General features: G+C 34.0%; 1 protein-coding gene across 1 annotated transcript; it reads right to left on the reverse strand.

The window, feature by feature from the left end:
* Window positions 1-5,009: 5,009 nt before the first annotated feature.
* LOC114310024 (PHD finger protein At1g33420) lies at window positions 5,010-12,320 on the reverse strand. Its single transcript, XM_028255932.2, has 5 exons — window positions 11,661-12,320; window positions 8,938-9,127; window positions 8,468-8,707; window positions 6,167-6,811; window positions 5,010-6,057 (listed from the first exon to the last, which is right to left on the reverse strand). Exons 1-5 carry the CDS (start codon window positions 12,001-12,003, stop codon window positions 5,184-5,186), a joined length of 2,292 nt encoding a protein of 763 aa, XP_028111733.2. The 5' UTR covers window positions 12,004-12,320; the 3' UTR covers window positions 5,010-5,183.
* Window positions 12,321-24,322: the final 12,002 nt, after the last annotated feature.

Here is a 24,322-nt window from a genome sequence, read left to right on the forward strand (position 1 = left end):
TGTATATTAAAGATAATACATGATATAGCGGTTTGGTTTTATTTTTTTAATTATTTTTTGATTTTTTTGAAAAAATATAAATAAATTTGACAAAAATAAATTTTTGGTTTGATTTGCAAATGGTTGTGAAAGAATGTGGCACCTCCCAAAATTACACTTTTTTGGTTGGTTAGCTTGGAGGGGCACAGTGCAAAATGATCTTACATACAATTTACAAGTGAGTATGTGCTTATATGCAGACACCTGCAATAAGCTATGTCCTAAAGTATGGATTTCGATAGTTAACAACTAAGTGGAAACCTTTAGCTAAACCCAAATGAAAATAAATTCTAAAAATTTGTAATCATATTCTGGGTGTCTGACCCCAAATATAGTGAAATAAACCAAACGAAACTATACCAAAATATTATTATTTGAATAAAATAGAGTCAAAATTAAATATTTTGAGAGAACATGATATTTTCATTTATTATTTTGAAGTCAATAAAAATATTTATTTTTTAATAAACTAGAGTCAAAATTAAATGTTTTGAGAGAACATGATCTTTTCATTTATTATTTTGAAGCCAATAAAAAAATGTTTTATTTAATAAAATAGAGTCAAAATTAAATATTTGAGAGAACATAATATGAATTTGAATGAGGAAAAATTCCAATTCATGAGTAACATAATATGAATTATCGATTTATGAGTAACATAACTAATAGTTTGTTTGATATTTTTTTAATGAGGAAAAATTATTAGGTACTCTTGGAAAGTCATGCGTTTATGTTTTTCAGTAATCATCCATTGCCTTTAAGTAAAAATTGATTTATTGACCTCTTAATTTATAAATAATATGACTAAAAACTTGTTTGATATTATTTTTTTAATGATTTCTTTGACTTTTTTATAAGTTAAAAAAGTTAATATGAAATTGGGTTGCTTTTTATTTTTTATTTTTAATGGGTGATAAACATAATTTTTTTTTATCAATTTTAATTTTTTAAAAATCAATTTTCACAAAATAATGTTTTATTGGGTGAATACAAAATAAGGTAATATTCCTTACAGTGTACCATAATATCTATACAAGTGATTGGACTTACAGATTTTCGTAAGTCAGTTTTATTTGGGTGAGTGGCAAATCGAAAATGAAATTTACCTACTTAGTTCTAGATTATGCCAACCAATTGATGTACAAACTGAATAAAAAATTCAATATACAACCATAAAGTGAACAATTCATGCTATGTATATTAGTAATTATGTGTAACAAATAAAGAATACTCTAACTGTATATATGATTAAAGCAAATTGACTTTAACACATCAACTTCATATATAACATATACAAAATGAAAAACATTATACAAATTCATAAATTTTATAAATTATTCTTAATAATTGATATATCATGTACTAATTGGTGAACAGTTCACACTTGGTGAACAGTCCACACTCATGGGGCCATATGTTATTTGGTTCATGAAAAATTCCAAATTCCAATTCAAACAAACTCTTAGTTATGTTACTCATAAATATCTGAATTCATGAATTTCATAAAATGATTTTCAATTTTTAATTCTCAACTATATGAATTTCATAATATGACATTAACAATTATCAATTATATGAATTTCAATTTTTTTAATTTTATTCTTAGTTAAAAAAAATTACTTTTAAAACCCTAATTTCAAAACCTAATTTCCTTTTAATTCCTCTTAACAAGCAACAAATAAAATTTCCATTTCAACAAATATAGATTGATAAATTTTTTAGTTTATGTGGGGTTAAAATTTCCTCTTAACCTAATTTCCTCTTAACCCCATATTTTTTAAAATTTCCCCATATTTCCTCTTAACCTAATTTCCTCTTAACCCCATATGTTTTAAAATTTTGAAATGTTAAAATTTCCATTTCAACAAATCAAAACCTAATTTCCTCTTAACCCCATATTTTTTAGTTTATGTTTTTAAATTTTTTAAAACATTTTGTTCAAACCGTTTATAATTTATGTTTTTTTAAAAATAAAAAAAAATCAGTTTATAAAATTTTTGTAAACATAAACAAAAAACGTAAACGTTATGAAACGCTATGTTAATTTTCTACAAACCAAAAAAAATGACTACAAACTATGTTCCCAAAAGAGGCCAAAGAGTGGAGTTGAACATTGTGAAAAAACACAAGATCACAAGAGTAGGCAAATAGTGGAGTTGAACATTGTGAAAAAAACAAGATCACAAGAGTAGTCAAAGAGTTGAACATTGTGAAAAAAAAACAAAAATGAAAAAGTTCTCTTCTTTTCATCCTTTAAAAAATAGAAGAAACAAACAGATACTGTAGATCAAGAATTTGCATAGATTTGAACATTCACAAAAAAGAAATCAAAAAGTAATATTATTTTCATCCTTTTAAAAAAATAAAAAAATATACGAAACAGAGATTGTGGATCAAAGCATGCATGAAAAAGTTAAAGATTTTTAACCCCACCACCCACCACACCATGTGCTTGGGCAAGCATAATGACAGTCTCCACATTATACTACCTCAAATAGAACCCACATGGCTCCTTCATTAGTTTAATCTAATATTTGCATATTATAGTTTAAACTATACTTCATTTTTGGTTTTACTTTGATCTAACTTGTTTTTGTGAACAATTCATATTGATGTACAAACTGAATAAAAAATTCAATATACAACCATAAAGTGAACAATTCATGCTATGTATATTAGTAATTATGTGTAACAAATAAAGAATACTCTAACTGTATATATGATTAAAACAAATTGACTTTAACACATCAACTTCATATATAACATATACAAAATGAAAAACATTATACAAATTCATAAATTTTATAAATTATTCTTAATAATTGATATATCATGTACTAATAAAATTTTTAAAATTAAAACATGAATTATGTCAATGATGTAATAGGTGTTATACTAGTAGTTAATTTTTTTTTATAATACAAATTTATTAATTTATATAACATTATCAATTTAAAATAGGGATAATTGGTGAACAGTCCACACTTGGTGAACAGTCCACACTCATGGGGCCATATGTTATTTGGTTCATGAAAAATTCCAAATTCCAATTCAAACAAACTCTTAGTTATGTTACTCATAAATATTTGAATTCATGAATTTCATAAAATGATTTTCAATTTTTAATTCTCAACTATATGAATTTCATAATATGACATTAACAATTATCAATTATATGAATTTCAATTTTTTTAATTTTATTCTTAGTTAAAAAAAATTACTTTTAAAACCCTAATTTCAAAACCTAATTTCCTTTTAATTCCTCTTAACAAGCAACAAATAAAATTTCCATTTCAACAAATATAGGTTGATAAATTTTTTAGTTTATGTGGGGTTAAAATTTCCTCTTAACCTAATTTCCTCTTAACCCCATATTTTTTAAAATTTCATTCCTCTTAACCTAATTTTTTTAAAATTCTAACAACAAATAAAAAATATGGGGTTAAAATTTCCATTTCAACAAATATACACAATTCAAAATTCCAAAAAAAATATAGACATTTTGATTCACAAGCATAATTTCAAAATTCCAATTTCTGCTTTCAAATATCAAAATATAGACATTTCATAATTCCAATTCAACAAATATAGGTGAAGAAGATTTTGTGTATAGATCAAATATAGACATTTAGCTCAAAATGTCTATATTCCAATTCAACAAGTATGGCATCTAGCTCAAATATAGGTGAACAAATATTGGTGAAGAAGATGTTTATATTTTCTTCAGAAGATGATTTCGAAATATAGACATTTCAAATTATTCACAAACATAATTTCTGATTCCTGATTCAGAAGCAAAATTCCAAACCCTAACATTTTCACAACACTGATAAAAAATCCTAACACATTACAACCAACACATTTAATAATTGACATTTAAAACCCTAACATTCACATTTTCACAAACACAATAAATAAATACATAAAATTCAGAAAAAAAGATAGAGCCATACCACGGAAACAGAGACAGAGACAGAGAGTGAGAGCCGCGGGAGAGCGAGAGCGACAGTGAGAGTTGAGCAGAGGGAGATCGAGAGAGCGAGAGAGTGAGAGAGATCGAGAGAGCAGAGGGAGATCGAGAGCTGAGGGTGAGAGAGCATAGGGAGATCGAGAGCTGAGGGTGAGACAGCAGAGGGAGATCGAGAGTTGAGTGTGAGGAGTGTAAAAAACGTGGCTTGGGTGTGTTTTATTGTGTCTGAAAGCGTTATTAGAAATGGCGATTTTGTAAGTGCACAGTGAAGGCGCTATTCGGAATAGCGTTTTCTTCACAAACCAACTGAAGCGCTATTTGCAATAGTGAAGACGCTATTCGGAATAGCGTTTTCTTCACAAACAAATGAAAGCGCGAATGGGAATAGCGTTTTCTTAATCAAACTCGCGAATTAGAATAGCGATTACACTGTTCATCAAATTTCGACCTCCTCACAGTAAAAGCGCGAATGGGAATGGCGCTTCAGCTTATTTTGGGAATTTCCTCAGAAGTTGGCCTAGTTTGGGAAATACAATGCAAAATAGGCTTCTCCTCACAGTAAAAGCGCGAATGGGAATGGCGCTTCAGCTTATTTTGGGAATTTCCTCAGAAGTTGGCCTAGTTTGGGAAATACAATGCAAAATAGGCTTATTTTGGGAAAAAGCCCCATTACTATCTGAACTGCGTTGATAACATTAGGCGGACCATGTTATCCTTTTATGGAAGCCGAGGCTGGCGAATTGACCGTAGGAGATGTGGAGAAATTGCTGAACTTGTACAAGCATGTGGTGAAAAAGTACACAAGCTTTTGCAGTGCTGCCAGACACTTGAACCAACCCATGGAACAAACAAAGAAAGATAATAAAATGGGAAGATTGAAGAGCAACAACAAATTTGTAAGTATTATATAGAATTGTAGTTTGCATTAATTCCTGTTATATCTAACTGCTTAATTGGGTTTGAAAGGAAATGTTGCCATTTGTGCTCTGCGGTAATTAACTTTCCAAAATTTTGTTGTTTAATAATAAATTAAGGGCACAAAATATGTGCTGGATCACATTAATTTTGGTGGCAAGAGAGAAGGGAGATTTGTTGATACAAATAGCAATTCTCTTGAAATACACCCACCCTTGGAACGGTTAGACATAAACAAGATTTACATTTACAAGAAATACTACATTAAGGGAACACCAAAAGTTATAGTCAAGTTAGACCCAAGCTTGGAACTATTAGTTGTTGCCGCTTCATTTCTGCATGTCCTGCTGTACAACATGCCCGTTTTAGCAGCCTCATCGAACTGAGCATCCTTAGATGCCTCTCTATAGGAGTTTAAACATCTCATGCAGACGAACTTAGCTGGGATTGCATCATAGTAGTCAATTCCAGCACACCTAGTGTGCTGCCAGATGCCGCATGTATCACAAGCCAACATCCGCTCTCCATCATCATCCTTAGCCCCGCATCTACAATCTACCGTCCAGTTCTCCGTTCCCCTCTCCATTCGGAAACGACTAAGCCCATGTGTTCCAAGGCATTTGCCTCTAACTCGTATTGACCCCGTTGATCCGACCAGAAGTTTCAGTGTCATGGAATCATCTAAAGGACCATAATCGAGCACTTCATCAATTTCAAGCCTCTTGAACAATACATATACTTCTTGAAAAGCTTTTGTAGCTTCAAGTTTTAAGTCAGCCACAGAAGCATTCGGTGGCAAGATTAAAAGTTCTGGGGGTGGGGGTGGGAGTGGGAGTGGATCATCTTTTGGGTGGTCTGCAACTTCCACATGACACCATATGTAGATTGCCGATGGTCTTATAGCTGCTGCCATTTTGTCAGGCTTATAGTCCTTGACAAATTGTTTGCAGTCTAGGATTTTGGTTGCAGAATCAATTATGAGTTCTCTTTTCGCATGAGATCCGTAGCTTAGCATCGTATTGGGATATAGAATACAATCATACAAAAATTTCAAGTCATGAATGAGATGTTCTTCTGATGGGCGGTTGGAGTTTGTGCCATCTTGATTCAACACAAATCCAAAAGGCTCAAGCCTGTTTTAGTATAAGAAAAAAAAAAAAGAGTTAGCGACATCACAGGCAGAAACGTGCAACAATAAAATCGTACAGGAAAAAGAATGATGTGTGCCTTGCCTTGCCTTACCTAAACTCAACAGCTGAAGAAGTTGGATTGTATCGGGAGTTAACCACCATGCCATTGGGTGCCATCTTTCCGGCCAAGTGTTTGAGGCAGTAATTAAGGAGCTCTGGTGAGGTCACCTTGCACAGAGCACCCTTGAGAGCACGCCGTGAGACCCAGCTGGGGGTGTCACTTGCTGCCGCAGCTGCTAGCAGCACTTTGATCATTGCTTGTTCTACAGATTCCACATCATTCATTGTCCAAGCACACAGAAAGTTTGTTGTAGTTGTAGTGTACTTAGGCTTTTTACGTGTTTCATTCTTTGTTGTTGTTGACCTATGACTTTCATGGATCAGCTTTAAGATGAATGAGAAGAGGTCCCTTAACGATAAAAATGGAGAGTCTTCTTCTGATATGGACTGGTAGAATGTAATTAGTGCCTGCAATTGAGTTGGGGATGTACGGTGACGACCCTGGAAGTAGAACAAGGATATGGGTGTGTTTGAAAGAGTTTGAACCGCTTTTCGGTAGGCATCTAACGTGAGAGCGTAGCTCCCAGCACCAAACTCATATCCCCAGTTGCTGTACCAAGAATGGCTATTGGTAATTGCATGCAAAAGTCGGTATTCCATGCCATATTTTTTTGATACATCCATCACACTAACCTTTCTGTTTTTAAAACATGGCAGGAAATGAGAATCATCTTGGATGGATGGATGCAAGTCTCTATGTAAATCATAATAGGGAAAACAAACATTTAAACAAACTGAAGGGCAGCCTGTCATTCTCACTCATTGTTTATTTTTCTGTGTTTGTTGGTTCCAAATGATTATATCAGGCCATTGTCCAGTTGTTAAGTTACAATGGGGTTATTTGGTGTAGCTTATAGAGCTATTTATAATTTTGTTTATTTTAAAATTGAGTCATTTTTTTAGTGCAATTTTTATTTGCTATTTATAAAGAATGAGTGAGTTAAATAGGTTGAAAAAAACCTAATTATTGAAAAGAAAGAATTTTTTAGTTTTTGCTTTCTAATTATTAACTTTCAACTTGTTTGGAATTACACTAAACAGTTTCTATATTACTTCTAGATATTTTGTATTTAAATATGTATTTGATATCAAATGACACAATTATCCTCTATTTTTCCCAATGAATTTATTTAATTACCATAACATTGTGTATTATTCAATACATGAAATGCAAGTGTAAAAATATATAGACAATGTTTGAACAGAAAAATAACATAAATTAAAATAAGCTTTTTAATCTAAAAATTAATGACATCATTATTTTTTTATCCTTTTGATTTAAGGGTATAGACCAAAAAGTTAGAATATAAATTTGAAAAGAACATAATACAATTAGACTAAAATTGTGAAATAATTATATTATATGTTGTCATAAAAACTAAGATTAATTAGACTTTACCACATGAATAATCAATAGATATCACTTTACTCCCCTTCAATTAAAAAATGTTACATTGTACTCCCTTAAAGGCATGGGAAGCATCAATTTCTCTCTATCACCGCATTCCAAATATCAATAATATATATATATATATATTCGTGGTAGTAGGTGAAATTTTAGTGGCCAATGGAAAAGCTAGATTTTTGTTGAATCCCACAAGCGCATTGTTGAATAATTTCCCAACCAAGAAAGAAAAATAACTTTGATATAACCTTTTATACTACAATGGAATAAACATATTTGTACTTTCCATCTTGACTTCTTTGCTGAGCTATTTGCTTCATAATACTAATTTTGAGTCTATAAGCCAACATCGAAATGAAGATTGCCAAAATAAATAAATAAATAATGTTCAATGAAATGTGATGATGGGAGGCTCAAGTCTATGCGCAAAGTGAGTGAGGAAGTTGAGGTGGTCGAACTTGAGACTCAGGAATTGCAGGGGTGGCGAATTGATACCGACTGAGCAATAGTTGAAAGGTGTAAAATGTAATTAAAAACTTTTTGTTGTCACCAAGCAAGTGTCCAGTTACATCCTGAAGCCCTTCCAAATAAGGTCTCTCATAAACAAAACTAAAAATTCCAAGACAGCTCTTTATTAAGCCTGCAGTTCATTTTTACAACCCAAAAGGGTTTCAACCACAAATTTCACAGACTCTGTGCATGGGATTGCTACTCAGCCTACCAGAAGAGGGGAGGTTGCAGGGGAAAGGAAGGAACCACCCAAAACCAAATAATAATAAGAGTAACTACAAATACAATGATGATTAATGTTCAAAATAGAAACTATTTTTAAGTGATAAAAATTAAATAAATAAATAAATAAAACATGAACAAAAGTCCAAACCTAACCTGACTGCGAGGGTTTTACACAATTTGTCCCAGAAGTCAATGATATCACGTCCTGAAAGAATGGTCGAGCCGCCTTCTCTTCCATTGAGAGTAAGGAGGTGGCCAAAGCCATTTGAGTGAACCACACCATGCAAGAGATGACTTGTATCCTCAAGTTGAAGGTACACCTGGTCCTCCTCCACAAGATCATCATCATCTTCATCGGCCGGTATCACATAGTTGCATGACTTACACCTATTCCTATAAACATGTAAACAAGGATTAGTAAGTAAAAGAATTCTAGTTACAATTTTATTTTCTTACAATGTCATAAAATATTAGTTCTACATTAATAATACATCAAGTTAAAGATATACTAGATCACATTATACGATACAATACATTCTTTCAACAAAAAGAAAAGCAAAAGCTTTAATTTAATACACACCAATGATAGAAGAACGTTATTTGGGGAAAATTCTTTTTTGTACCTTGAATCCAACGGATGCAGCAGATTGCCACACATTGTGCAAGCCTTGTGATGTCCCCTGCTTCCTACCCCTTTTTCTTCTTCTAATTGTTGTTGTACTGGTTGGCCATTGCTATTGCCATTGCCATTGCCATTACTCCTCCGAATAATGAAATGATATCGTTTTCGGCACACCGGATGTCCACTCCAACCTTCACCACCAAATCCAACCCACCCACCTCATGTTATTTTCTAGTTTTAGTTCTTAATCTTAATTCAAGGTGAATTGAACAAATAAATGTTCAAAATTGTTTAATTTTAGTTATTGCATTTTTACGTTTTACAGGCTCTCTAACTAGGTAAATTAAAAAAATAAAGTTTTTTTTTTTTTTTTTTTTTTTTTCCTACCTTCATACTCATTTGGATTGGATGATTCAGAGAGAAAAGATAAAGAAATCAATCTTTCTTAATCCCAATCACTTATATTAATTACTAAATAGGAGAGAAATAAACTCATTTTTTTAAATCTCTTCAAAATTAGAGAGATTAAGAGAAGAAATAGAAAAATTACTAAATTTTTATATTACTAAAATTGTCCATTTATTTACAAAGAAGTAAAATAACATGTAAGAATTGTTTTCTTTTCTTTTATGTAATTTATCCAAACAAAATTTACTTTTTCCCCTTTTTTAAATATATATATATATATATATATATATATTTATTTATTTTTCTTTTCCAACAAACCAAACAGAGTTTACAGGGAGGAGGAAGAAATTCGGATTTTTAAAACTGATTTTTTAAATAATTGAGATTTAATTGTACAAAATTTAAAGGGGGTGTTTGTTTTGGAAGGATTGGGCATGAGATTTTGTTGTTTGTTTGAAAAGTTTTACTCCGGATCAAGGTTCTGAAAAGCAGTTGCGGTTGCCGCAACGGTGGCGGTGACGCGGTTGCGGTTGCCGGGTGTAAAGGCCGTAGTGTAACGGTTGCGGTAACCGGAACCGTGAATTTTTTTATTTTTCACACAATTTGAAAAAACTTACCGATATGCATATTTTTTTCCATGATTATATTTATTGGGTTAAAAATAAATATTGATCAATTTTTATGAATTTTTAAGTATGATCCAATATATTTCATATTTTTAAATCACTATAAATTGAGTTTTTTACATTTTATTTTAATAATTAATGGCTTTATATTATACAAAAACTCAATCACTTACTATTATATATAAGATAAACAATGACAAAAGTAAGAGAATAAATAAGAGACTAAATGTATGTATATATATATATATATATACATATTTTAACCAAGCCAAATAGATAATGACCACACTTATTAGTATTATTATTTTCAAACAATATATAGATAGACACACACAAACAAAATGGTTTAGTGATAGCAGCTGAATAGAATAACATAGGTTTTACAGCTTCAACAAATCAATAACATGTTCTTCATCTTCTCTCTTCTCTCTCTCTATCTCTTGCTCCTCCATTTTCTCTCTTTATCTTTCCTCTTCTCTCTATCCTCTTCCTCCATTTTCAACTTTTTTTTTGTGTTTTTTCGAAAGAAACTGTTTGAAACCGTTACGTAACGCTGTGTATCAGGCCGTTACGGCACCGTTACGACCGCTAAGGCAGCCGTTACAGTCGACACACCTGTGAATCTCAATCACAGTGCAAAAGCGGCCGTAACGGGTGACGGTAACCGCCAAAACCGTTACGTAACGGCGTTACGTAACGGTTGCGACCGCTTTTTAAAACCTTGCTCCGGATTAATAATCCCTCCGAATTATTAGTCTCATATTTGTGGGACTATGATATTCATGAAGGGTGAGATAGAAACCATAGAATAACTCATCTTGTAGAATTAATTAATAAAATTACATTTTTGCCCTCTGGTATTTAATTATGTATTATATTTAATAAAATTCAATAAAATTTAAACATCTCAATTTAAAAATAAAATAAATTTATTTAATTTTTATTTTTGTTTTATTTATTTAATTTTTTAAAATAATTTTTTCATAGATATTTTATTCATGTTTTATTTTAAAATTTTGTTTATATTTTATTTAATTTCATTATTTAAATTTTAATAGATGTTTTATTTTATTTCATTATTTAATTATTATTATTATTTAAAATAAATTTATTTAAAATTCTAATTAAAAAATAACATATATTTTTATTGATATTTAATTTATTTAATTTTTTAAAAATAAATTTATTTAATTGTGCAAAAAATAAAATAAATTTTTATTTAATCTAATTAAAAATAATTAAAATATTAAAATTATGTTTAATATTGTTATTACTTAATAAATAATTGAAAAATATAAAATAATCATTTGAGGATTTTTCTTTTTCTATAATATTCTAAATAAATATTAGATTCACTAAAAATAATCCAATCTGGACATTTAATCCCATAACTAAATAAACATGGAATACAAATTCAATCTAACCAAATAGTTCGAGAACAATGTATCCTAATGAATTAGGATTTTCCTACCCAGTCCGTCCAAATAAACACACCAAAAGTATAAAAGTAATATTAATGATAATTACTTTAAAAGAAAGCCAATTATTCAAAAGATAATAGTTTAGAATGATATAAATAAATATATTTTTTTTAAAAAAATATAAAATATAAATTAAATAAGATAGTGATTTTTTAATTTTTAATTACACCAAACTACCAAAATCACTGTATCCAAGAGTTTGGACTCACCAACGACTCGACATTGGTCGCAGTAGACGGATCTGGATGTGGATCTGGTGACGTCCTCCTCCACGATGTCGAGGGCAATGACGGCGGGATCTCCATCGCCGACGACCAGATCCCCGATGCGGAAGAGGATCTGCCACTTCATCAGGCATGGGAAGAGGGAGGGAGTGAAGGTGGGGCGCGCGTGCCTTTCCAGGAAACACCGGACGCTCGACCTGAACGGAGCCACACCAACGGCGTCACAGGCTGCCCGAAAATCAAACAAGTCAGGGAGGTCAGCGGTGACTCTTCTTCTACAATTAACACTACTCCTCATCCTCTTCAACCTCCCATTATTTACAACCATCACTACCTTCCTTATTATTACTAATACATTGAGCTTCAATAAATAACTAACAAACAACAAACAAACAAACAAAAAATTGTACTATGAACTTGAGTTTTTGCTGGTTCCTATGTTTTTTGTAATAATATGTGAAAAGGAAAAGGAAGAGAGATTTGATTAGAAACGAAAGAACCAGGGTTAGGTTGGTTTATATATATAGGACTCGGACTAGAATCGAACAGCAGTTTCGCTTTCCCTTTTAGTTTTGGGTTCGGACTTTTGGCGGTTCGTCAAAGGCGGTTTCAAAATTTTCGTTTAGAAAAGGAAGCTGTATGTGGGTGAGTCGGTTTGTATTATGAATGAAAAATTAAGCGGCAGGGTGGGGCCACCAAAATAATTCACCCTACTAACCTTTTGAATTGCGCCCACCCACGCGTCCCTATCACATTAAATTATTTATTTATTCTTTATTAAAAAATTTCAAATTTTAAACTCGTCCACTTAATTCAATTTTCGTTAGAAATGAGTTTTTTTAATTTAACTTTTTGATTATTTAGTTATTTTAATTTTGTTAAAAAAAGTTGTCTTTAAAATGATTTGATAATTATGAGAGAAAAAAATAAAATAATTATAATTTTAATGTGACATTTTATCTTATTAACTAAGAATACGTTTCGTACAATGAAATAAACTAGAATGAAATGTGTAAACACACATTTCGTATCTTGCAATTAAAACACGGAATAAATGCACAAATAATTAATTTTATTTGACTATAATAAATTGGTACAATCCTTTATAGTTTGCTCTATTATAAAAGAGTAGATCCTTTGATTCTATCTCTGACATGGGCGTAATTCAATGGTTATAAAAGTTTGTTGTTGAACTAAACAAGTTAATGAATTTCTTCGAGTCTTCAAATGAAGAAACTTGAAGAAGAAAGGCTTGATTGAGAACTTGAACGGCCTGATTTCAAACGAATCTTGAAATGATTTCTTTGAAAGTAGAGACCAAATTTGTATTTATAACTTGAAAGAATTTGTACAAGTTTGGAGTGCTTGATAATCCTTTCTTTTAAGTTTAAAGAACTTTAGAGAGAATTTTAAGAAGAGAATTTGGCAGAGTCTCGAGATTGCTTAGGAGCTTGCAAGACCATTAGCTAAAAAAACATGTATCCTCTTCCCCATAATAAGAGCCTATATTTATAGACTTAGGAGGGAAGGGTTAATTTTAGAAACTCCAAAATTGACTCTAATTTTTAAGAAAAATAGCAATTTATTAATTACTTTATGGAAATGATTTGCATTGAACTTTGAATTTAAATTTGAATTATTCCACTAATTTTTTGACAAAATATCTTCGTGGCCCCACACTTTTGGGTTGGCCCAGTTGTCAAAATAAGTTTACTTTTGTTTTGATGTAATCCATAATTTAAAATGGGTTAAGATCCATAATTTTAATAGGACCCATATCTATTTGAAAATTTTGACCATTTTAATTTTGGCTAATCAAGAAAATTTCATTTGTCTTGATTAATCAGACAATGATTAAGACACGTAAAAATTTAAGTGTCTACAAATTGTCCTCATTTCAAACTCTATTTTGATGCTTGCTTGCTAATATCAAAGGTGAGGTTTGAAGTAGATTGGCCATGCTTTGAGGTTTTATTATTATTTTTTATTTTTTTTATATTTTTTTGTGGCAGGAGCACTAAGCAGCTTTTTTTTTTTTTTTTTTTTTTTCTCTCTTATGGAAAAAATAATAGGAAGGATGCTAGGGTTTGCGCATCCTATATGCATAATTGCTCCCCATTTAATTGTATATATGGATGATAAGAGATTGCATTCTTCATGCTGCCGCTTGACTTTGTACTCGTTGATAAAATCAAAGTTTAGCACCTCATCACATACAAGCACAGCACATACAAGCACAGCAAGAGAGTGTGGAGTCAATCACACTGACAAGGTAAAATTTATTATTATTATTATTATTATTATAATATAAGTGTGTATTTATGTACAAAAACTCAAGATTCCAAGCATCATCATTATCTTTGTTTGATAGGTGTGCATGATGTCACCATAAATATCACATGCTTTGAATAATCCTTGACCTTTTGTCTTCTCGTTTGCACAAACATGTGCATCACCATACCTATGCACCATATGAGTTGATGGCCCATATATATGTGTAGTTCAACTATTTGCATCAGTGCACTGGATGGCCATTTTTTTTTTCTTTTTTTTGGAATCTTCTTTGCAAATTGCATTTTATTTTTGCCCATAAGAATAATGATTTTGTAAGAATAATCGAGTAATATATCCCACTACCCTTTCATCGTAACTGGATATTTTGACTTATGTGGTGGATGCACCTATCGAGCTAGCTGCTTGGATATTGGGCTAGTGAAGTAGACACCTCCACCACTATCCATTCGATCATAGGTGATTAGTTTGACTTATGTAGGGGAATGCGTCTATCGAACTAGCCGCTTGGATATTGGGCTAATGAAGTAAACACTTCCACCACCACTCATTCGATCATAGGTGATTAGTTTGACTTATGTAGGGAAATGCGTTTATTGAACTAGTCGCTTGGATATTGGGCTAATGAACTAGACGCTTCCACCACCACCCATTTGACCATAGGTGATAAGTTTGACTCATGTGGGGGAATGCGCCCATCGAGCTAGCCACCTATACATTGAGCTAGTGAAGTAGATACTTCCACCACCACTCATTCGACCATAGGTGATTAGTTTGACTCGTGTAGGGAAATGCGCCTATCGAGCTAGTCGCCTATACATTGGGCTAGTGAAGTACGCACTTCCACCACCACCCATTCGACCATAGGTGATTAGTTTGACTTTTGTGGAGGAATGAGCCTATCGAGCTAGCCGCCTAGATATTTGGGCTAGTAAAGTAGACATTTCCACCATCACCTATTCGACCGTAGGTGTTTAGCTTGAATGCAATTTATTTATTTATTTATTTTATAATCGTTTGGCTTTGTCACTCAGTGATAGTGTACTTCAAGACTTTCAAGAAGGGATACTTGATTATTCTTGAGGACTCTAGTGACGCTATTGAGGGGGGGGGACTACTCTTCCAATTCGCCCTCTTTTCCTTGGTGCTTGGGTCTTAAAGTTCAAGCCGCTTGATGGTTCTTTTCATTTGGCGCAATGGGTGAAGGCCTGTCACACTCTAGGGCTTTATTATTAAAGTCATCTAACCATGAAGAAATTGAGGATCTCAGCTAATTTCCTATCCTTGGGAGTGCAGTTCAAGCTCAAAAGGTGGCATGGGGCACTATTTTCAAGGCCATAGCAAAGCCTTCTTTTTGTGAAGGATATTAGGAGTGGTTGGAGGATATATTGGGATAACATCGTGAGGTACTATAGCAGGCGGGCATTTATGATGTAATTTATGCCTCATTGTTCTCATATGACCGACTACATAATGTTATGCGGGCCTTTTGTGAGCTTTAGTGTCCGTCCACTAATACCCTTCACACTTTCATAGGTGAAATGTTTATCTCACTATGGGATTTGCGTCAGCTTGGTGGACTTTCTATTAGGGGTGCAATATACAATGAAGTAGTGCCAAATGCCTAAGAGTTGGTCGACAATATGAGGGACAATGCGGATATTTATTCCTTGTTTACCATCAGCTTTGTAAAGAGTCGAAGAAGAATGTGGTGAGGATTACTAGCTAGATAAAATTTTGGTTTAACGGGGAAGTCAAGTACCATAAATCAACCAAGAGGGCTTCAAGGAACAAGACTCAATGCCCTAAGGATACTAGCAACCCTTCTGGTATTATTAACATAACTCGGTCTCGAACTGTGCAAGGAGACCAAGTCTTCAGTGACTTGGGGATTGTTGGTGCGGCAAAAGGGTGAAACTTTTCTGTTAGCTTTCCTTGTTTGTTGGTTGTGCAAATTTGTGCTACCCCGTGGGGATGCTGACTTGATTAAACCTGGGGTGTTTAAGGTTGCTAGTATGATGGCTCGTGGTTGTTCATTTAGCCTTGCCATTCCTGTACTTGCTAGCATCTACAAAGGGCTGAATAGAATTGCTTCTTCTTCTGATCCTGGATAGTGGGACGCCATCTTCCGTATCCATTATGCTTATGCTTGGTTAGCAGAAGATTGCAACACACACTTTAGTATTGATTCTGCTCTGAAGCCTCGAATGATAAGATATGCTGGTGAAAGGATGGCCAAACATTTTGAGGAGTCAGAGGCCTATGACTTATTTTGAGCTTGCAAGGATATGACCTTGCACCGCTTGGCATATAACTAGAGCAATCGCAAGCAATTGGTTGATGACAGTCATCCTTCTAACCCAGATTTAGAGTATTTCATTAGCATCCTCTTGAGCTATATTTGACTTTGCAAAGTTTATCCACTATGGTCATTAAGCCATACAGTCTTCACGGGTTTAGTGGGCAATTTGGTTTTATTCAAGCCATCCCGGGTAAACTTAAGGTTAATCATCGGGATGGTAGTTTACAGAACATTGTTCAACATTGGGATTCTTGTGTTCGTGATGGTACCAATTTTGTATTAAGGTAACTAGCGCATTTTGACTTCCCATCTCGTTCCACTACCAAGGCTTATTTGGAATGGTGGTCCTAACTTTATGCAAGTTATTTCCCCAACAAAGAAAATTCTATCCCAAGAAGCAAACACTCGGCTTCACCAAATCAAAAGATGGTTAAAGCGAAGAAAAATGCAATTGCTAAGCAAAATTATAATCTTAAGACCAACGAAATGGTTCAAGGAAGTGTTGATGAGACTCTTGGTGGAGTAGCAGATAAGGACCATAGTAACGGTGATTGTAATTGGCATCACTTAGGGAGAAAATCTGATACTGGCCCCATTGGAAGGAACACCACTACTTTTAATGACGTAGAGTCATTTTTTATTGGCGTTCCTAGCACTTCTCAACCATGGGCTACTAGTGTTGTACCGATAATGACAAAATCTATTATTTGTCATTTCAATTTATTGTGCCTTCTTTTACTCTTTTTTTTTTTTAATTTTAATTTTTTTTATGACTCTTCTTTAATTTGTTTTGACAGTTGCCAAATGATGACTTTGATTTAGCGTTTGGCAATGAGGATATGAGACTTGATGAGTTCTCAGATAATGAAGAATCAGTTCATGGACCGTCAGCCTTTGATTTAGTGATTGGTCATAAGAGTTGTCTCTCAGTTGACCCAACTCCTATTATCCATGTTCTTTCCTTGCCTGTTGCTCCTATATCGAGTCAAGTTTCACCTTCTACGGCTTCTACCATTGACACAAGAAGCATGATCCTTAATGCTTGCCGCTTAGCAGCTTCAATACTTGATAACCATATTAAAGGCTTATTGAGCAAAACTCCTATTCAAAAAGTTCCAGCATTAGGCCCAAAGCTCCAAGAGCTTTATGATGAGCTCTCAAAGCTTTAGATAGACTATTTTCTGTTGCAAAGCCAGGTTGAGAAGTACGTACAAAATGCTATTACGTATATCTCTATGAAATTAGTGTTTGCTCAAGGGATGACTTTAGAGCTATAGGATTAGCATTTGGCGGATGTCAGTCAACGTGTTACTTATGCTCTAGCTCTTGAGAATGAAGGAATTGAGCAGGTTCACTTGTTGAAGTCTGATTTGGGTAGCCTTGCAGCAAAGAAGGCATAATTGTTAAAGGCATTGGAACATTTAGATGAACAATCACAACAACTAGAGACTACAATTAGTGTTGCTGAAGCTGAAGTAGTTCAAAGGTAAGCCATTGTTTCCACTTTAAGGGAAGAACAAGTTACAATAGAAGCAACTGAGGTGATAAGAAGCGAGGATATCGAAGTTGCCAACAAGTTAGAGCAGCTCTTGAAAGTTGAACAAGGCAAGACCCAGAGTTTATCATGGTTGGCATGATTTATTTTATTTTACTTTTTTAGCAAAATGTAGCTCGAAATCAAATACTTCATTATAAAATAATTGTTTTAGCAAACAATTTATTTATGAAATAAATATTATAGTTCGAAACAAAATTCTCTCACTGTAAAACACATTTGGTTTATTGATTTATTAGTCGTTCATAGTTTATACTCATGCAGGCCAAGAGTAGCACAACAAATTTCTTTTTTTTAATAACTTTATTTCATATGGGCCGAGAGCATTATGCAGTTTATGCTCATGCGATTAGAAGCGTTACATTCTCATGGACAGTAGCGCTTTAGCGCTTTAGGAACTTGCCATTGATTAAGCCAACTCTTATACCTTCTTCATCAACAATCTTGTATGCTCTGTTAGTGTAGACTTCAGTCACCACGTATAGACCATCCCACTTGGACAATAACTTGTTTCCGATTTGGTGGGTAATGATGATAGGTCTTCGAACAGCCAAGACCAATTCTCCAACTTGAAAAGACCGAGGTCTAACCTTCTTATTGAAAGCTCTGGATAGTTAAGCTTGGTAACACTCAAGTTTTTGTTGTGCTTCCAATCTCTTCTCATCCAATGCTTCTAACTCAGCAAGGTGTAATTTTGCATTTTCATTATCAGTGAGACCTTCTTGTATAGTTATCCTTAATGAATGAATCTATTGTTCCAAAGGCAGAACCGCTTCAACACCATACACAAGGAAGTATGGGGTGGCTTGTGTTGGGGTACAATGTGTCGTATGGTATGCCCAAAGTGCTTCTCCAATTCTTTTATGCCAATCTCGCTTTGATTTAGCAACTATCTTTTTCAATAGGTTGCCCAAAGTTTTATTAAATGCCTCTACCAGCCCGTTGGCAAGTGCATTGTACATTGAAGAATTACGTTGCTAAAATCCAAACCTTTCACAAAGTTTGTCTATTAGACTGCTGTAGAAAGGCTTTCCGTTATCGGTGATGATGTAGCGATGCATACCATATTGATAAATAATGTGGGATTTGATGAAGTCAACAATAGTTTCTTTCTTGACTTCTTTAAGTGGGACGACTTCAGCCCACTTGAAGAAGTAATCTGTGGTGGCCAAGATGTATAAGTGGCCTGTAGATGACTTGGCCAATGGGCCAACTACATCTAGACCCCATGCATCAAATGGCCAAGAAGCAATTGTTGGGTGTAAAGGTTTTGGTGGTTAATGGATAAAGTTTGCATGAAACTGGCAAGGTTGACACTTTCTTGAGTAGTCCAAGAAATCTTTAACCATCGTAGGCCAATAGTAACCCATCCTTTTTACTCAAAAGTGAAGTTTAGGACCAAAGTGATGTGTTCCACATATCCCGGAATGGGCTTCTTCCATGGCTTGTTGAGCTTCATCATCCCCTAGGCAACGAAGAAAAATTCCTTTAAATGATCGTCAGAATAAAGTTCCCTTGTAGTAGATGAATTGAGGAGCTCGACGTCTTATTTCAGTTCTATGGAGAGAATCATCAGGGGGCTTCCCATGTTCAAGGTAGTTTATAACTGGCATTCTCTAATCGTCGACTTCGATGGCTAGCATTGAAATTGCGTTTGTTTCTACAAGGCGACATTCTAACAATTGTGGCAATATCCATCGTTGGCATGCAGGGACACTAACTTGTTCACCTTCTAAACAACGTCAGTGTAGTTGCTAGATTGGCAAGTGCATCAACCATGCAATTCTCTTTCCTTGGAACATGTTCGAGTACCACCCCCTCAAATTTTTCAATGAGATAAGTTGCATACTAGAAATATGGGACTAAGTTGTCTTTCTTGACTTCATAATCCCCCTAGAGCTGATTAATTATTAACTTAGAATCCCTATAGACATGTAGGTCAACAATTTTTAGCTCTATTGCCATTTGTAAACCAATGATTAAGGCTTGGTACTCAGCAACATTGTTTGAGCAATTTTTGCCAAGAATAAATGAGTAAGGCAAAATGTGCCTATGTGGTGAAACAAAAATGACACCTGATCCTACCCCTTTCTTCCTTGCAGCCCCATCAAAGAACATCATCCAAGGTTGTAGGACTTCTACGAAAAATACATTTTCATTAAGGAATTCCTCAAAAATTTCCCAATCAGCAGGGATGGAATGGTTGGCCAAGAAGTCTACAAGGGCCTGCCCTTTCACCGTTTTTCTTAGCACGTAAATTATCTCAAATTCATTAAAGAGGAGAGACCATCTTGCTAAGCATCCTGAGAGGATGGGCTTAGACATAACATATTTTATTCGGTCAACTCTTATAATGAGATGCATTGTATGGGCTTGGAAATAATGTCTCAATTTTTGAGAAGTAAAAACAAGTGCCAAACACGTCTTCTCAATAGGTGAGTACTTGAGTTCGTTTTTAGTTAATTTGTGGCTCAAGTAATAGAGTGCTTGCTCTTTATTTTCTTTGTTATTTTGGGCCAGCATCGCTCCAAGAGACTCTTCTTGAGCAGCAATGTAAAGTATCAATGGTTTCCCTTGAATAGGAGCTCCTAATACTAGTGGATGAAGCAGGTATTTCTTAATACTATCGAAAGCATTTTGATATGCTTGATCCCAAACAAATGGAGCCTCCTTTTTCATCGGTTGACTAAAAGGTTGACAACGACCTACCAAGTTTGAAATGAATCTGCAGATATATGCCAAGTGACCTTAGAGGCTTCTAAGTTCCTTTAGATTTTTTGGTGGTGGCATCTTTTGTATAACATCGATTTTGGATTGATCAACCTTAATGCCTCTATGTCGAACAATAAAGCCAAGGAACTTTCCAGACGTGACTCTAAATGCGCATTTAAGTGGATTCATCTTCAAGTCATACTTTCTTAGCCAGTTGAAGACTACATGAAGGTCCTCTAGGTGATCTTCTATTTTATTAGTTTTGACCACCAAATCATCAACATAGCACTCACCAAATTTATGGAGCATGTCATCGAAGATCTGTTTCATGGCACGTTGATAGGTGGCACCGATATTCTTGACTCCGAAAGGCACTACTTTATAACAATAGATGCCTTTTGCGCTACGAAATGCAGTTAACTCTTCATCCTCAGGTGCCATCTGTATTTGGTTGTATTTTGAACACCCATCCATGAAGGACAACACCTCATGTCCGGTAGTGGCATTTATCATTAATTCCACAATAGGAAGCAAAAAGTCATCCTTGGGACATGCTTCGTTCAAATTTTGAAAGTCGACACATATTCTAATTTGTCAATTCTTCTTGACTATCGGGACCATGCTTGATATTCATGTTGAATATTTTACTTCACGTATGAACCCAGCTTCGATCAACTTGTTGACTTCTTCTTCCATTTTGAGGATGTGCCCAGGTCTAATGAATCAATGAGCCTGTTTTACTGGTTGCATACCATCTTTGATCCCAAGGTGATGGACAACAACTTTTGGACTTAAACCGGGCATCTCCTTGTATGTCCATGCGAAGACATCTTTATATTCGAGAAGTAGTTCGAAAAATGTCTTTTCTTCCTCAGGCGCTAAAAGTGTTTCCACAAAGATTGGTCGAGGTTCATCAGGAGTTCCCAAGTTGAGTTCTTTCAAATTGTCAACAGTTGATTACCCTCTATCTTCAAGTTCTGGAGGAGCTTCTTGGAGATCATTCTCCTCTGAATCTGAGCTAGAATCTTCTTCAACTGTTACATGGTAAGAAGCAACATGTTCAATTTCTTCTTCTCTTTTACTTTCTGCTTGAGTCTTAATTTGTCCAGTTAGTATGATGGCGCTTGGATATAGTGGTTCAAGTATGTGTCAAATTCTCAACGGAAAAAGGGACAATCATCGTTTAAAGAAGTCACGACATCCGCAAAAGTCAAAGGAGGCTTTGTTCACCTCACAATAAAAGAAGATCTATAGATATTAAAAGCCGATGCAACAACACCAATTCCAGAGGTGGGATTGTCAAGCCTAATTAAACCTCCACTAAAGGTATTTGTTAGGCCTGCAGGCGTAATTCAATGGCTATAAAAGCTTGTTGTTGAACTAGACAAATTGATGAATTTCTTCAAGTCTTCGAATGGAGAAACCTAGAGAAGAAAGGCTTGATCGAGGGCTTGAATGGCTTGATCTTGAACGAGTCTTGAAATGATCTCTTTGAAAAGAGAGACCAAATTTGTATTTGTAACTTGAAAGGATTGACACAAGTTTGGAGTGCTTGATAATCCTTTCTTTTAAGTTTGAGGAACTTTAGAGAGAATTTTAATATTTATTTCACAAATTAAGTGTTTGCTAGAGCAATTATTTTATAATGAAGTGTTTGATTTTGAGCTACATTTTGTTAAAAAAAAGTAAAATAAAATAAACAATAAAATAAATCATGGTAACCATGATAAACTCTGGATCTCGCCTTGTTCAACTTTCAAGAGTTGCTCTAACTTGTTGGCGACTTCGATATCCTCGCTTCTTATCACCTTAGCTGCTTCTATTGTAGCTTGTTCTTCCCTTTAAGTGGAAGCAATGGCTCACCTTTGAACTACTTTAGCTTCAACAACACTAATTGTAGTCTCTAGTTGTTGTGATTGTTCATCTAAATGTTTCAAAGCCTTTAACAATTCTGCTTTCTTTGCTGCAAGGCTATCCAAATCAGACTTCAGTAAGTGAACCTTCTCAATTCCTTTATTCTCAAGAGCTAGAGCATGAGTAACACGTTGATTGACATCTACCAAATGCTGATTCTATAGCTCTGAAGTAATCCCTTGAGCAAACGCTGATTTCATAGAGATATACGTAGTAGCATTTTGTACGTACTTCTCAATCTGGCTTTACAATGGAGAATAGTCTATCTAAAGCTTTGAGAGCTCATCATAAAGCTCTTGGAGCTTTAGGCTCAATAATAAAATTTTTGAATAGGCGTTTTGCTCAATAAGCTTTTAATATGGTTATCAAGTATTGAAGTTGCTGAGCGGCAAGCATTAAGGATCATGCTTCTTGTGTCAATGGTAGAAGCCGCAGAAGGTGTAACTTGGCTTGATATAGGAGCAGCAGGCAAGGAATGAGCATGGATAATAGGAGTTAGGTCAACTAAGAGACAACTCTTATGACCAATCACTAAATCAAAGGTTGACAGTCCATGAACTAATTCTTCATTATCTGAGAACTCATCAAGAAGTCTCATATCCTCATTGACAGACACTAAATCAAAGTCGCAATTTGGCAACTGTCAAAACGAACTAAAGAAGAGTCATAAAAAAATAAAAAATAAACAAAAAAATAAAAAATAAAAACATCAAAGACCAATCTACTTCAAACCTCACCTTTGATATTAGTAAGCAAGCATCAAACTAGAGTTTTGAAGTGGGGGCAATTTGTAGACACTTAAATTTTTACGTGTCTTGATCACTATTTGATTAATCAAGACAAATGAAATTTTCTTTATTAGTCAAAATTAAGATGGTCAAAATTTTCAAATAGATATGGGTTCTACTAAAATTATGGATCTTAATCCAATTTAAATTATGGGTCACACCAAAACAAAAGTGAGCCTATTTTGACAATTGGGCCAACCCAAAAGTGTGGGGCCCACGAAGATATTTTGTCAAAAAATTAGTGGAATACTTCAAATTTAAATTCAAAGATCAATGCAAATCATTTCCATAAAGTAATAAATAAATTGCTATTTTTCTTGGAAATTAGAGTCAATTTTGGAGTTTCCAAAATTAACCCTTCCCTCCTAAGTCTATACATAGAGGCTCTCATTATGGGGAAGAGGACAAATTCTTTATTTTTTGGGCAAATGGTCTTGCAAGCTCTTAAACAATCTCAAAACTCTATCAAATTCTCTTCTTAAAATTCTCTCCAAAGTTCCTCAAACTTAAAAGAAAGGATTATGAAGCACTCCAAACTTGTGCCAATCCTTTCAAATTACAAAAACAAATTTGGTCTCTCTTTTCAAAGAGACCATTTTAAGACTCGTTCGAGATCAAGTCATTCAAGCCATCGATCAAGCTTTTCTTCTCCAAGTTTCTCCATTCAAAGACTTGAAGAAATTCATCAACTTGTCTAGTTCAAAAATGAGCTTTTATAGCCGTTGAATTGCGTCCATTTCGGAGATCAAATCAGAGGGTCCACTCTTTTGTAATAGAACAAACTACAGAGGATCGTACCCATTTATTATAATCAAATAAAATTAATTATTTATGCATTTATTTTGTGTCTTAATTGCAGGATACAAAATTTGTGTTTACAAATTTTGGCACGCCCAATGGGACACAAGATTGTTGATCTGTAACTAACAAGAAGATAGAAATTCTTGTCCCTTATATTGTCGACCAACTCTTGGGCATTTGGCACCACTTCATCATATATTGCACCCCTAATAGAAAGTCCACCAAGCTAACGCAAATTCCATAGCGAGATAGACATTTCGCCTATGAAAGTGTTAAGGATATT

Source organism: Camellia sinensis, chromosome 5 (genome assembly GCF_055761805.1).
Source record: "Camellia sinensis isolate YWXY chromosome 5, ASM5576180v1, whole genome shotgun sequence".
In the NCBI taxonomy this organism is placed as follows: Eukaryota; Viridiplantae; Streptophyta; class Magnoliopsida; order Ericales; family Theaceae; genus Camellia; species Camellia sinensis.

What these genes read in the sequence shown, in the direction of transcription:
- LOC114310024 (XM_028255932.2), bottom strand. Translation starts at nt 12,003, where the DNA reads ATGGTTGTAAATAATGGGAGGTTGAAGAGGATGAGGAGTAGTGTTAAT. An exon ending in CGACCAATGTCGAGTCGTTG is followed by an intron (nt 9,128 to 11,660) that starts GTGAGTCCAAAC and finishes TTGGTGGTGAAG; the next exon opens with GTTGGAGTGGACATCCGGTG. An exon ending in TGTAAAACCCTCGCAGTCAG is followed by an intron (nt 6,812 to 8,467) that starts GTTAGGTTTGGA and finishes TTTTAAAAACAG; the next exon opens with AAAGGTTAGTGTGATGGATG.